The sequence below is a fragment of the Cotesia glomerata genome, linkage group LG5, assembly GCF_020080835.1.
Source record: "Cotesia glomerata isolate CgM1 linkage group LG5, MPM_Cglom_v2.3, whole genome shotgun sequence".
Taxonomy (NCBI): Eukaryota; Metazoa; Arthropoda; class Insecta; order Hymenoptera; family Braconidae; genus Cotesia; species Cotesia glomerata.
This window is the reverse complement of record NC_058162.1, coordinates 19,885,146-19,901,262: the sequence shown is the minus strand read 5'-3', so window position 1 is coordinate 19,901,262 and position 16,117 is coordinate 19,885,146. Positions and strand designations below refer to the sequence as shown.

At 34.1% G+C, this 16,117-nt stretch overlaps 1 protein-coding gene across 1 annotated transcript; it reads left to right on the top strand.

Moving 5' to 3' along the window:
* Positions 1-325: 325 nt before the first annotated feature.
* On the top strand, positions 326-2,582 carry LOC123266109. The gene is made up of 3 exons (XM_044730140.1): positions 326-1,067; positions 1,259-1,542; positions 2,094-2,582. The coding sequence occupies exons 1-3, from the start codon at positions 326-328 to the stop codon at positions 2,580-2,582; spliced, it is 1,515 nt and encodes a 504-aa protein (XP_044586075.1).
* The last annotated feature ends 13,535 nt before the right edge of the window (positions 2,583-16,117 follow it).

Genomic DNA, 16,117 nt, shown 5'->3' with positions numbered 1-16,117 from the left:
TCAATCACTATCGACAAAGTTTTTGAAATTTGGTGTGCGGCACAAATCCCGACAAGAGAGAAAAGATCTGCTTTTTTGAAACTAATCTCAAATCACAATCGATGGAAGAATTTACAAAAACCGTAAAATGAAAAAGTCAAAGTCTCAAAAAAAAAAAGGAATCCGTTTTCAGGATGAATTAAATAAACTATTTGATGTAGCTCATGCGGATGTTTTAAATATACTGGACAAAGAAAAAAGATTATTTTATTTGGGACAAAAATCTTCCAGTCGACGTGGTTTTATTTCATATAATTCTCAACCAATTTTAGAAGATGTCGAAGACATGGATGTTGATATCAGCAATTATGATAATAATAACAATAATAGTGATAATAATAGTGAAGAGAACATTGATAGCAATGATAAAAACTATAATAATAATGGTAATGATAGTAATAATAATGTCGGAGAGTTTGATAACGACAATGTCAACTATTATTGTGCAGTTGAGACTGATGATGTTGCTAATCATAAAATATCAAGTCATCCATCTCAATTATCCCAGAAATCTTTGGAAAGTAATACTTCTCGTATAATCTCTGATTATGAAGATGAAATGCCAAAACAACAAGTTCCAAAAATTGATATAATGACACCAGAACTTGCTGCGGCTTTGGATAGAGCTAACGTGACTAGTAGGATGGCGACTTACATTATTGCTGCTTTATTATCTTGCTTGAACATTGATTGTGCAAGCGTAAACTTTAGTCATGTGACTATTCACCGAGCAAGGGAAAAATTCCAGAAAGAAGCGGCGTTAAATCTGAAGACTAATCTGGAAACTGACAATTATGTACTACATTTTGATGGAAAACTGTTATCAGATATTACAGGTACAGAACAAGTTGACCGGCTTCCGATTATTTTATCATCATCAGGTAAATTTCAAATGTTAGGAGTTCCTAAACTAGAATCTGGGACTGGACAAAACCAAGCTTCAGCTATTATTAAAACAGTAAAACAATGGGATATTAATACTGACAACATCAAAGCATTGTGTTCTGATACTACGGCGTCAAATACGGGTAAATAATTTATTAATAAAAAAAATATAACATGGTTGATTACCGTAATGTTTAAATGCTAAATCAAATCAGATTTTTAGTATTAACCATTAATTTCCAAGTTATGAGTAATTTTTTTTCAAATTGAAAAGATTTCTCCGTACTACTCTAAAAATCGATACTTCACTAGCAATTCTCATTTTATTTTTCAGGAATCAGAAATGGTGCGTGTGTATTAGTAGAAAAGGCTCTTAGTAGAAAACTGTTGTACTTGCCATGCCGACACCATATTTTTGAAATTGTTCTTCGAAGTGCATTTGAAGTATACTGGCCTGCTTCGTCTGGCCCAAACGTTCCAATTTATCAGAGATTTAAAAAGAAGTGGGATGAAATTGACCAATCAAACTTTACGGCTGGTATTTGTGACAAAAAAGTTTTGGAAGTAATAACACCAATCAAAGATGAGATTTTGAAATTCGTTAATAATCAAATAGAAGTAAAATTTTTTAATCCAGCGCTGAAGAATTATTAACTGATGTTAAAGTGGAAAAGAAAAATGTATAAAGTTCAGTATAATTGAGGAGCTGATTTTCAAAAGGGTATCTTTTCATATTTTAAAATACCAGTTTTCTGAACTTTTAAATACTAATTACTTTGAGAATTATGAACATTTATAAATGAAAATCGAATTGCAGCTTCATAACCGATTGCACTTTATAGCTAAATTAAAAAAAGTTCAATACAAATATTTATAATTGAAGATAACTAATTTTTTGTCTCGATTAATCAAAAATCAAAAGATACCCTTTTGAAAATAAGCTCCTCAATTATCAATTTTACTCTGATTAATTAACTTGCCGTCGTGATTAAAAATATTGAAAATCAGTTTCACATGACTGTTATACTTTCAATCATCTTTAACGATTAAAATTGCGTTTGTAAAATATTTTACAACTTTTACCTCACATCAGTTAATAATAATTAGTCTTCTCAACTTTGAAATTGCGATATAATCAATTTCATTTTGACTTATAACTTTTTTTGTAGATGGATCATTGTCGAGACGATTACCGTGAACTTCTGGAATTATCATTAATATTTTTGGGTACTACTACCACAAATATTACATTTAAGCATCCTGGAGCGGTCCATCATGCAAGGTGGATGGCTAAAGCAATATATAGTTTAAAAATTTTTTTATTCAGAAATGAATTTCATCTTACTAAATCGGAAATAGATGGATTACGAGAACTTTGTTTATTTATCATAATATTCTATTTAAAAGCTTGGTTCACTGCGCCGTGTGCTATAACAGCACCTAATAATGATTTAACTTTGATTAAAGAATTAATTTCATATGAAAGATTTAATAATAGTCTTTCACAGACATGCTTACAAAAATTAGCCGATCACTTGTGGTATTTAAACAACGAGCTGTCTGTTTTATCTCTCTTTGATAAAAATGTTTCAGTTGGAACAAAAAAAAGAATAGTTCATGCTCTTAAAAACTGTAAAGCCAATGAAACTAATCATTGATAAGATCATAAAAAAAATCATTGATAAGATCAGACCAAAAAATCATTTATAAGATATTTTTAACGTTTATATTTATATATTAGTGCATTTCGTGAGTTAAGTATTGAATTAATTAGTAAAAAAAAAAGTTTACAGTCTCAGGTTAACGGAATTGAAGTAATTTAACATAAAAAATAATAAAAATATAGCATATGATATTTTTTTTGTAGTTTTATTGGAAAATATTTGAAATTTTTTATTAGTGTTATCTTTGACCGCGGATATCTTTGAAGCCGTTAATCTGAGGAACTTTGGTCTTCAGACGTTTTTTGTAGAGCGTAAAATTTCCTACAAATATCATTTTTCAGATTGTTGTTACGATGAACCGTTCCAAAATAATAAAAATTAAAAAATTAAAAAAAATTTTTCCCGTGTTATTTAAATGGAAAATAAAGAAATGGATACAGGCAAATCTTACTATTGATATTAAGAGCTCACATGGGCGCCAAAATTTTTGTTTTTAGGTATACTATCAATTTTTAGACACCAAAAGAAAAAAAAAAAAAAAAATTCGTCTTTTTTGAAACACCCTAATATATATATATATATATATATATATATATATATATATATATATATATATATATATATATATATATATATATATATGTATATATATATATATATATATATATATATAAATATATATAATAGAATAACAGAGTCAACCCAGGTATAAAAAATGCGCGCAAACAATAGAAGGGTCCAAGCGGTTGCAGCTGCCGGTCGACCTTAAAGGTTGGACTCCGAAGCGCTCTAGGAAACTCGTTATAACTCCCGAAATATTTCGAATTTTCGTCTGAAATTTTTACAGTATATTCTCAAGACATTGTACTTTCAAATTAAGCAAAAAAAAAATTTCGATTTTTTGAACCCAAGTTACCAGACTACTACCTTAACACGCTTGAAGTAGAGATTTTTTTAAATGAGGAAAAATAATTATATTTATAATGATTCTCGTACTAATCATAAAAAATGTAATTGGATATTCATTTAACTAGTAGAATCAAATACTTTTTAATCAAAATCTTTATATGAGTTTATTTAATTAAAATAAATATTTTGCGATCTCGAATGAAGTTTTCAGAACATCCGAGTTAATATTTTTTCATAGAAGCACTACGATAATTTGCTCATATTAAATTGTTCTTTTAGTTATCACATCAGTGTAAAAAAATATTATAAATTGTATAAAAAGAATTAATATTTTACCAAATATACAAATTTTATCAAGCGCAAAATTCGAATCTATACAGAAAGAAATATTTTTTATAAAATTTACTGTTATTGTAAGATGCTTGGGCGCTGCCTTAGCAGATTAGTAACAATAATACTTTTCGGAGTTTATGTCAGTAAAATTCACCAAAGTCTCAAGTAAAATAAAAACAATTTCTATTGCGGCTTTACCGCAGACATAGAACATAATTATTATTGGACACATTATTATCAATAGAATATTGTGATTATGAATTATATAGGTTTTATGCATTAAAAAAAAAAAAAAAAAAACTAGATTTTAATTCAATAAGATCAAATAATTAAATGAATTCATCAATCTAGTTATTATTTCGGACTTCGTTCAGTACTGAAGAATATAGGGGAGCCTGGGGCACGACGGCCCCCTTAAGCGAATTTTTTTATTTTGTGGCTTTTAACCATCAAATTCATTTATTTTCCATCTATTTCGAATAAATCAGTCGACATTTTGCTAAAAATCGAAAAAAAAAATTTTTTTTTTTCTGGGGCACGACGGCCCCCTCCCCAAAAAATCATGTAAAAAAATTTTTTTTTAACTAAAGCTATTACCATCAAACTCTAGAGATTCTCCTTCCAGAAAACGTTGTCGAGGGAACACCACGATTCTTACAAGTCTTGAGTATCGCCGAGAACTCACAGAAAAAAAAAATCAACATGAAGCAAAAAAAAAAGACTTCAATGAAACAAAAAAAAATAAAATAAAATAAAACAAAATCAAAACCAAAAAATTTGAAAAAAAAAAACATTTAAAATATAAAAATGATTATTGCCATTGTCTTTATTGCTATGGACTTTTCTCAGAGTCATGGATTCAATGTAAAAATTGTAATAAATGATCTTATGATTCTTGCGCAGGTAATGGCGAAGATTATTCTGACGAATATGTCTGTGATCATTACGAATAATCGTATATTCATTAAAATATCTCGATGTGATTTCCTAATCATTGAACATTTATATTTCATGTTTTATTCAAAGTTTAATTTTTGTTAACGTCTTAAAAAATTATTATAAATTTCATTGTTAAGCTGTTAATTAGTTTTAAATAGATAATAGTTAAAAATATAATTAATTTCTTTTATTGCAATCGGAGGTTTTAAACCTACGTACAAGAAAAAATATAGAAATGTTATTTAGCAATGAATTGGTTACATTAGTTAACATTGATTGAAATCACAGGTTGAGTTTTCAGATTGAGCTTTTAAAATACGTAATATCTTGAACCAGACCTTTTTTTTTTATATTTTTATCGTCAAAATTAGAAAAAGTTTGGAAAATCCAAAAGTGCACCTCATAACGCTCATTCATTTTTTAAGAAAAAAATTAATTGTGTAATTGATTAAAAAAAAATATAATTAAGTAATTTCTTACATATTTTTTATTTTTTTTCTTAAATATCAGCGCCTTTTTTTCTTGTCATATGCGCATGCAGTCTAAAAAATCTAGCTTGATCAAGTGGCGCCATAGTTTTCACGTGACAAATAAGAAAAGTTCGTTTGGCTTTGTACGGTTGTAGTGAATTTTAATAAAAATTCAATTTAAAAAAAAATACGTAAACTAGGCCACTGATATGAAATACGGACCCAGTTAATCGAATTCTTAAACTAATAAAAAAAGTCCGATCTTGAAATATCAATTTGTTCGGGATCAATCGTTGGTACATCCAAAATGGGGTGACATCCGGACGTCCACGTAAAATTTTTTTCAAAATGTTTTTTTTTTTCAAAATAGCAACATGAAATGATTTTAGAAAGTAAAAGATGGTTTAATTTAAGTGTTTTTTCGGTGTACATCTACTTATATATATATAGCTTCGCGCTATGAGGCGTGCAATATGAATTGCGTAAAGTAAGACATCCTTGGAGGAATTCAAATAAATTTTTGAGATTAGGTTTCTGTCTGGTGCAGAGGATACCGTGATCAATAATTAATAATATAATTATTACTGTTTTAATTTAAAAAAACTGTGTTTTCAATTTTTTATAAGCTATATAATTCAACTTTTCATTAAATTTTTCAGTTTAATTAAATTCATTCTGATTCATTGACCTGAAAAGGCCTAAAATAATGAATTCTTCAAATTTGTCATTTTTTTTCGAATGATCCATTATGCCCCACGTATCACATATTAGCCCGAAATATCATAAAAACCTCATAGAGGTCATAACTTGACGAAAAATGGAAAAAAAATTTTTACCTAATTTATGAGAGGGGCCGTTATGCCGGGGACCGTCGTGTATCTCTCACCCCTGTATGATTCAATTTTTTGTTAAATTTTTTAGTTCAATTAAATTTCTTTTAATTCATTTTATCACAAATTTATCATAAATTGAAAAAAAAAAAAATTATTTTTCGTTACAATTTTTTTCGCGAGTGGTCCATTATGCCCCACATATCACATATTGGCCCGAAATATCATAAAAACATTATAGAGGTTATAACTTGAGGGAAATTGAAAAAAAAAATTTTTACCTAATTTTTGAGGGGGGCCGTCGAGCCCCAGGGGGCCTTCGTGCCCCAGGTTCCCCTACTTATGACTCTGGAGGTCATATCATCTTAATCTCCAACTCTAGTCATGGCATTGGTAACTCTCAAACCCGAGAGGTAACCAGAACATGACGAGAGTGTATTTTTACAAACAATACTTTATTAACTGCATAAAATTTTGTTAGAATGATTGTATTTATGAATAATTACTCAAAAAATTGTAATTAGATCAGGCATTGCGGAACGTCCTGCGATTTCTGTGATGTTTACGGTAATTTATAAAGAATATTTTATTTTGTGCATTTACAACTACTCCAAAAACTAATCATAATAAATCAACTATCGTTGCAAATTATTTGAAACTTTTCAAAGAAATCAGTTCAGGTCAAGACTTTTTCAATAATACTAATTTTAAGGTAGTATCGTCGCGCTATTCGTATTTTACCAAAATAATGAAATTTTTTTGTCCAAAGATAAATACATCAATAGCTCACTACAAAAAATAGCTTCTTTTATACGTAAAAGTATAGAAAGCCGATAAAGCTAGTCCGAAATCTTTCGTGTCGCTCCAGTGATGTAACTAGAATGCATACTAACTTTACTTTATCTTGCGATAAAAAAAAATTTTCATTTTTTCGGTAATAGTAATTTATGTCACATGGCCGCAAAGTGGCGATTTTCTGACAATGACGATCTTGCGATATGAGCTTAAGGTTTGTGGAGGGAATGTACGAAAACGGGCGTAATTTTAACTGAGGCGTAGCCGAAGACGGAAATTTACGTTCGTTTCCGTACATTCGGGTCACAAACTTTAAAGCGAATATCGTAAAATCGTCGTTGTCAGAAAATCGCCACTTAGTGGCCAAATGACATACATTATTTTTTGTCATTATTGCTTTGTAATTTAAACTTTCAAGGGATAAGTGGCAAATAATAACGTCTACAGTGTATTAAATTTGGCATTGTTGTTATTTTAGTAACATTAGGTTCTCTTCGCAATGAACTGTCAACAGTGAAATAATCAGCGCCACTAAATAGTAACTAAGAATAAAATTTACTAAAAATCTGCGGTCAGTACACTAGAATTCGATTAATTTTGTTCTTAATTTCATCCGATTGTACAAGGACAGTATGGAAGAAAAGGGGAAGTTAAATTTTGTGGCCTAGGCCACGGAAAAAAGGTGGTATGGTAGAGTCTCCAGAAATAGACTCTATTTTTTTGGAAACTTCACTTTTGAGATTTCTCAAAATTTATCGATTCGAATTTTTTGAACTAGTATCAGAAATCTAAGGGCAATGAAACTTTTTGGAACGTCGCTTATTTCGGTCGAATCGGATGATCCGTTCAAAAGTTATGAGAGACCCACACACACACACACACACACACACACACACACACACACACACACACACACACACACACACACACACACACACACACACACACACACACACACACACACACACACACACACACACACACACACACACACACACACACACACACACACACACACACACACACACACACACACACACACACACAAAAGGTAATCTGCAAAGGGCCACAGGAAGACGTCGAAATCCGAGATCTTGACGGTACCACAACCAAGGAGGATATTCAGGCTGCCTTGCAAACGGAAATCGGAGAAACCTGCGAGATACCACTAGGGACAATTAAGATTCATAAGGCCTACAGAGGTACTCAGACAGCTGTTGTAACACTACCAACAGCTGCAGCACGGAAGATATTGACAGGAAGCGGTAAAGTCCGGATCGGCTGGGCCAACTGCCGAATCCGAGCTACGAGGAGACCAATCCAATGTTTCAAGTGCTGGCACTTTGGACATCTTGGATCCCAGTGCAAGAGCAATGTGGATCGGTCTAAGCTATGTATTAGGTGCGGACAAGAGGGACACAAGATTGCTGAATGCAAAAACCCAGCGAAATGTGTATTATGCGCGGATCAAAGTGCGGAGAACTCGGCTCATCATGCCGGCGCATCCAGGTGCCCAGTATTTAAAGAGGCACTCCAGAAGATAACAAACAAACAGACATGAAGATATTGCAGCTAAACCTAAACCATTGCGAAGCTGCACATGATCTGCTTATGCAAACAGCAAGAGAACTAGAGTTAGACTTAGTAATGATAGCAGAGCCATACAGATACCTGAATACCCAGCCTTGGGAATCTGACAGCACCACCAAGGCTGTCATCTGGTCTTGTGGTAAGCATCTCTTCCAGAGTGTAGTTAACAATGATAATGCCGGCTTTGTAGCAGCAACAGTTAACGGCATCCGTTTCTACAGCTGTTATGCCCCACCTAGCCTATCCATTGTTGAATTCACTGAATTCTTGGACAAACTGACCGAGGACGCCAAGCAGCACTATCCGGTCGCGATTGCCGGTGACTTCAACTCCTGGGCAGTAGACTGGGGCAGCAAGCAGACAAATGCGCGAGGAAAAGCACTCCTAGAAGCTTTCTCTACACTAGATGTAGTCCAGCTCAACAGTGGTGATACGCCAACCTATACTAAAGGAGAAGCAAGCTCTATCGTAGATCTCACTTTCGTCAGCAGCAGCCTCATCAGTGGGAAATACGACTGGAAGGTGATGGATATCTACACAGCCAGCGACCACAAGGCAATTCTCTGGGAAATATTACATGATCGGAATACAAGAAGACCAATCAAGTCACTCAATACCATTGGATGGAAAGTGAAGTCTTTTGACACAAGCACATTGATAATAGCCCTGAATAGTGAACCGATTACTACTGGACCCGCAGAAGAAATGACCAAGGACCTGATGAAAAGAGTTGTCCAGGCCTGTGACGCAAGTATGGTCCGGAAATGCAGCATAAGCCAACGCCCGGCAGTACACTGGTGGAACGACCACATCAGCGTTCTTCGGAAAGAGTGTCTAAAGAAAAGGAGAATATCCCAGCGTGGCTATCGACGACCTAACTCTGCGGAGCTGGTCGCAGAGTACAAAAAAGCCCGTCGATTACTGAACAAAGCCATCAAGGATAGTAAGAGGCAATGCTGGAAAGAGCTCATCAACGAGGTGGACAAAGACCTGTGGGGTAGGCCGTACAAGGTGGTCATGAATCACCTAAAAGTCAAACAAATGCCGGCACCCACATGCCCACAACTTCTCCAGAAAATCGTCACTGCACTATTCCCACAGCAACGCAACTTCGATTACCAGTTCGCGCCAGGCGAACTGGATGACACTCCACCTGTCACTGAAGAAGAACTGCTGGAGGCCTGTAACCATGTAGGGAATAATAAAGCGCCGGGATTGGACGGAATCTCTAATATAGCCTTGAAAACTATCATAAAGGCAGCTCCAACATTATTCCTAGACGTTTATAATTCATGCCTTAAGGAGGGGACTTTCCCGCATAAGTGGAAACAGCAACGATTGGTACTGTTACCTAAAGGGAAGAAACCACCGGATGAACCGTCATCTTACCGCCCACTTTGCATGCTAGATACAGCGGGTAAGATATTTGAACGCATAATTCACCAGAGAATTGAAGCAGTAGTCGACCCACTCCTGGCAGACAATCAGTATGGATTCCGGAAAGGACGATCAACCCTGGACGCAATCAAACTGGTTGTTGATACGGCCAAGGAAGCAATCGCAGGAACCAGATGGAAGGGTGGAACGAAAGAGTATTGCCTGGTGGCGACCCTAGACATCAGAAACGCATTCAACTCCGCCAATTGGGAATGCATCATGCAGGCCCTCCAAGAGAAGAATGTACCAGAATACCTTCTTAAGATCGTAACAAGCTACTTTGAAAATAGGGTCTTGAAGTATGACACGAAGAACGGTCCGAGGGAGTATGATATTACTGGAGGTGTACCACAAGGTTCAGTCCTAGGCCCGCTCATGTGGAATATTATGTATGACGGTCTATTAAGACTATCTCTGCCAAGAAACGTCAAACTCGTAGCATATGCAGATGACGTAGCCGTAGTGATTGTTGCCAAACACCTTGACGAGATAAACCATATGTTCGATCTCACTTTTGAGCGCGTTGACCGGTGGATGGACGCAGTGAACCTGCAACTGGCGCAACACAAGACTGAGGCAGTGCTTATTACCAGCAGAAAAGTGGTAGAGATCATTAAGCTGAAAGTCGGCGAACAAGAAATCACATCACAACCTTATATCCGATATTTGGGAGTGATGCTTGATGCCCGACTCAACTTCAAGCAGCAAGTGGAACATATCAGTGCCAAAGCGTCAGTAGTGAGGGCTAGTCTCGCACGACTGATGCCGAACGTCGGAGGCCCAAAACAGAGCAGGAGGCTATTATTGTCATCAGTAGTCATACCGGTGCTCACTTACGGAATATCCATTTGGGCCGACGCATTAAAGACGCAAGAATCATGGAGAAAGGCTGGACCAGTATATCGACTGAGTGCCCTACGAGTAGCTAGTGCCTTTCGCACTATATCAGAAGAAGCAGTGTGCGTCATTGCTGGAACCCTACCTCTTAGAGTTCTAGCACAGGAAAGGCGGACCCTTTACCAACGAAAAAGGTCAACTGCACTGAGCCCTGAAGAACTTAGAATTGAAGAACGGCAGAAGAGCATAGGCCGATGGCAACTACAATGGGATGCTGCAGAGAAGGGTAGGTGGACGCACCGTCTCATACCTCGGATCGACATTTGGCTTAACCGGAATCACGGTGAGGTCAATTACTATCTTACGCAGATGTTGTCGGGACATGGGTGTTTTCGAGAGTATCTACACCGCTTTAAGCACGATGACTCTTCGGAGTGCCCGTCCTGCCCAGGAGCTGCTGAAGACGCGGAGCACGTCTTCTTTGTATGTCCTCGTTTCGATCCACAGCGTGAAGAACTGGAGAGGATCCTGAACCAGAGAATGCAACCAGATTCACTAGTAGAAGCAATGTTGTTATCAGAAGCTGCCTGGAACGCTACCAACACGTTTACAACAGAAGTCCTTAAAGACTTGCGTTCCACCGAAAGAAAAAGAGCAAATAGCAGAAGATAGAAGGAAGGTAGTTAACACCTTGGCCACCAGAAGGAAGAGCAGTAGCTAGATCCTCCCTTCACGAAGTAATGCCTGACGGCGGTTTCCATGAGGGATTAGAGGAAAGAAGGAAAAGGGGTTTAGGGTTTAGTGGGTAGGGGCGTTAGTGTCGAGTTTTAGTATGACGCTGCGTCGAGTCGCCACATATCCAGGCCAAACAGCTATGCCTAGAATCCGTAAAAAGGATTCCCCTCCCTAAAAAACACACACACACACACACACACACGCACACACACACACACACACATACACACACGCGCGCGCGCGCGGTGACATCATTGCAGGAATAGTCAGGAAAGCTTTCTAGGACCTCCAAATGTCGAGATCTGATGAAAACTCGATTTTCGTAAAATTAGGTAAAACCAATAACTTCTCAATTTTTGAAAATTTTCAATTTTCTTAGCGGGAAGTTAAAAGAAACATTTTAAAATAAAAGTCCGCGAAAAAAAAAACTTACCAACATCAAATAAAATAACAGATAATCTTTAGGAAACCTATTTATTTTTCAGAATGTCTTGGAGATGACTCGAGTGTCGTAAGGTGGCGGAGCTGAAGCTGGATTTGGCCACTCGGGTAAATTCTGATCTAAACGTGGCGGGTGAGGTGTCGAGAAGGTTATGGAGAGTAACTACAGCACAGATGGCAGTTTCAATGCAACCGATGGAAATCGCACATCGGCATCAGTTTTCACAATTGGTTCAGATTTCATGACAAAATGGAGAGTGACGTGAGTTTGAAATTCAAATTATCTCTTGGCTCCATTAAAATTCACGCATAACGATTCTATTCTAATAATAGTAAAGTGATAAATCAATTGATTCAACGCTTGGCCGTTAGCTCTTATCGCACTTATTCAAGCTATTATTGTCGTCAAAAGATAATATATATCATATTCGACAAATATTGCACTAAATTCAGATGTTAACATTTTGTTTAAAAACTAGTTCACGTTCCAGAGAGTTATTTTTAATGTAAAAATTCTATAGTATACTTAGATTAAGTAATATTGTTGTTACAAAATACAAGTTCTGAAATTTAATAAAGGCAAAAAGATTCAAAAACTTAAGTTACATTCGAGGTGTAGTAGACTTCTCAGAATATGAAAGGAAAATATAACGTGAGAAATATAAGAAGTATAAATCCTACATAATCTTAAGACTCAGTTAATGCATTAAATACAAAGTAAATAAAGATATTATTCAATTTAAATTCTTAAATGGAGCACGATTAGCAAGAAAAATTATCACTAAACTTATCTAATTATTTTAAAACTAATTAACCACTATTTTTACAAGGGGGTGGAGATATGGGAGGCAAAATGTGATACCCCACAAAATAAGTAGAACAATTTTTTTCTGCAACGTTTGATTTCCATGGTTAGAACTACATTGTAACTTTACCTAGCGCATTGGAAAAATTTTTCATAAAGAAAATCATTTTAAATAATTTTATTTTCATTAAAAACTTCTCTACGAATTATTTATGGTGACAGAAAAGTTAGTTTGATACAAGAAAAAAATCTCGAACCAAGAATTATCTTTGACGAAATTGATTATCATGTTGATTGAGTCATTAGGCTGAAACTAAGTTTTTTCAGTGCAATTGATGATAATAATAATTTTTAACTTCCCGGGAAAAAATGATCAGGATTGATCAGACCTGTTCATATCTGATCAGGCCTAAAATCTGACCTGATCAGGCCTATTCATGTATGATCAGGCTTGAAATTAGGCCTGATCAGACCTGTCCATGCCTGTTCATGTCTGAACCGTTAAATACGCTCAGACCTGATCAGATCTGTCCATGCCTGTTCATGTCTGAAGTGTTAAATACGCTCAGACGTGATCAGACCTGATCAAACCTGTTCATGCCTGCTCATGTGTGTTCATGCCTGTTCATGTCTGAAGCATTAAATAAGCTCAGACCTGATCAGATCTGTCTATGCCTGTTCATGTCTGAAGTGTTCAATACACTCAGACCTGATCAGACCTGATCAAACCTGTTCATGCCTGCTTATGTCTGTTCATGTCTGAAGCATTAATTACGCTCACACCTGATCAGACCTGTCCATGCCTGTTCATGTCTGAAGTGTTCAATACGCTCAGACCTGATCAGATCTGATCAAGCCTGTTCATACCTGTTCATGTCTGAAGCATTGAATATGCTCAGACCTGATCAGACCTGTTCATGTCTGAAGCGTTAAATACGCTCAGACCTGATCAGACCTGTCCATGTCTGATCATGTCTGATCTAGCCTAAAATAGATAAGGATTAAAACTCCATATATCAGCTGACAAGAACTGTTCATGCATGATTTTCCCTCTTAAATGATATTTTAAGTTTAGAAGAAAAATTTTATCGAACTATAGACTGCAGTTCTATTTTTAAAATTAATTTGTTCCGTATGACGTATCAGTTTTTATCCCCTTATAAATTTTAAATGTACAACTTTTATCAAAAATTTCGGCTTATATAAGCATGAACTTTTTAATTTTCTAAATTGTAGAACTTTTTAATTTGCTAAATTGTAGAACACACAAATAATTCTTAGTTTCCCATACGTTTTAATTGAAAAAAAAACTTCAATTTTAAAAGAAAACAATAAAATTATAATTACGGAATAAACCTTGAAGAAATTTTTTTTTTACTTTACATAGAACCATATGTTAATGGAGCGAAAAAAATACATAGCCGTCCCAAATAAATCACTCTAATATACACAGTAAAAAATTTTGCGTCATTGCGTCAAAAATTTTAGTGTTAAAAATTTTTGTGTTAAATATTTAACACTTTTATGTGTAAATTTAACATTTATTCTGTTAAATCAATACAAAAAAGTGTTATATATTTAACATAAAAATTTTTAACACAAAATTTTTTGACGAAATGACGCGAAATTTTCTACTGTGTATAATTAATTGTTAATAATTAATAAATTAAGTATAGAACTCCGTTAACTATAAGGATAAGTCATGTATAAAATTTAAATTACTTAAAGTAGTTTGAAAGGTACACTAGAGTTAAGATAAGTCATTGGGTCAACAGATAAAGTATCAGTCTAAAGAGCGCTACGTACATGGTTCGAATCCCCGTCGGCACCAATCTTTTTTTTTTCTGTTGTGGACCTGATCGAGTCAGACATGAACAGATTTGATCAAACATGAACATGCCTGGCCAGGTCTGATCAGACCCGGTCATTTTTCATATCTGATCATACCTGAAGAATCATGCCTGTTCATATCTGATCCGATCATTTTTTCCCGGGTTTCCGCTAAGAAAATTTTCAAAAATTGGGAAGTTCTTTTGCTCGAAAAACTGCATCAATTGCTGCAAACCGCATCGGAATCGATGGATTTGTTCGAGAGAATTATAATTTTTTAAAATTCCAAAACAGTGTTTCTTTTACATAACTTCAAAATTTTATGTTAAATCGTTTGGTACCCGGGTCAAAAAGATTATATATGATTATATATAATCATATGGAATTATATAGGGTAGAAGTACCGTTTGTGACCACTGTACCGTTTATGGCCGTTTACACTGTAAAAAATTTGCGGAGTGAACGCGGAGTGGATGAAGAGTGAATGATTTTTAATTGATTCACTCCCAGCGGGAGTGATATTTACTCCGAGAAGGAGTTAATTTTTATTAATAATAAAATTTACTTTGCATTCACTCCCAAAATAAATGAATTTAGAAATAAATAAATTTTTGTAAAGAAAATATTTTTATAAACCCTTTTTATATTTAATTATTAAAAATTTTATCTATTATTTTTAATAATATTTCATTTTAATTATTATTATAATGTATTTATTTATTTTTTTTTTATAAATTAATTATAATTATAAAGTGTCAAAAAGAAATATGTAGATATATATATATATATTATATATATATATATATATATATATATATATATATATATATATATATATAAGAACTCGATGAGTGTAACATCGGGATGAGCTTATATCTTTCAAAACTTCAATAATTAAGAAATGAAAATGTATCTTGTCAACTAATGATATTTTTAAAGATATAAGCGCATCCCGATGTTACACTCATCAAGACCTTTCATTTGAGTACCCACATCAATTTTTCATATATTTTATATATTTATATATATATATATATATATATATATATATATATATATATATATATATGTATGTATGAAAAATATATCAAAAATGCATGTGGGTACTCAAATGAAAGCTGTTAATGAGTGTAACATCGGAATGAGCTTATATCGTTAAAAACATCACTAGTTAACAAAATACATTATCATTCGTTACTTATTAACATTTTCATAAATATAAGTCCATTATGATTTTATACTCATCAAGACCTTTCATTTGAGTACCCACATGAATTTTTTCATATATCTTATATATATGATATTTATAAAACAAATGAAAAGTGCATATGGGTAGTGTAAAGGTCAACAACAATTTATAAATAAAAAATCTATTAAATAAACATTTTCTCGTGGACTGAATTGTGAACCTGAACCATTTGGAATCCACCAGAAGACACACAAAGAATTTCATTAAAATCGGTCCTGCCGTTTAGGAGTTCAGTGACAATCTCACGCACAGAAGAAATATATATATAAAGATTAATTAATTTTGAGATTTTTTTTATAGAACGAGAATTCATCCTTATTTTATTCATT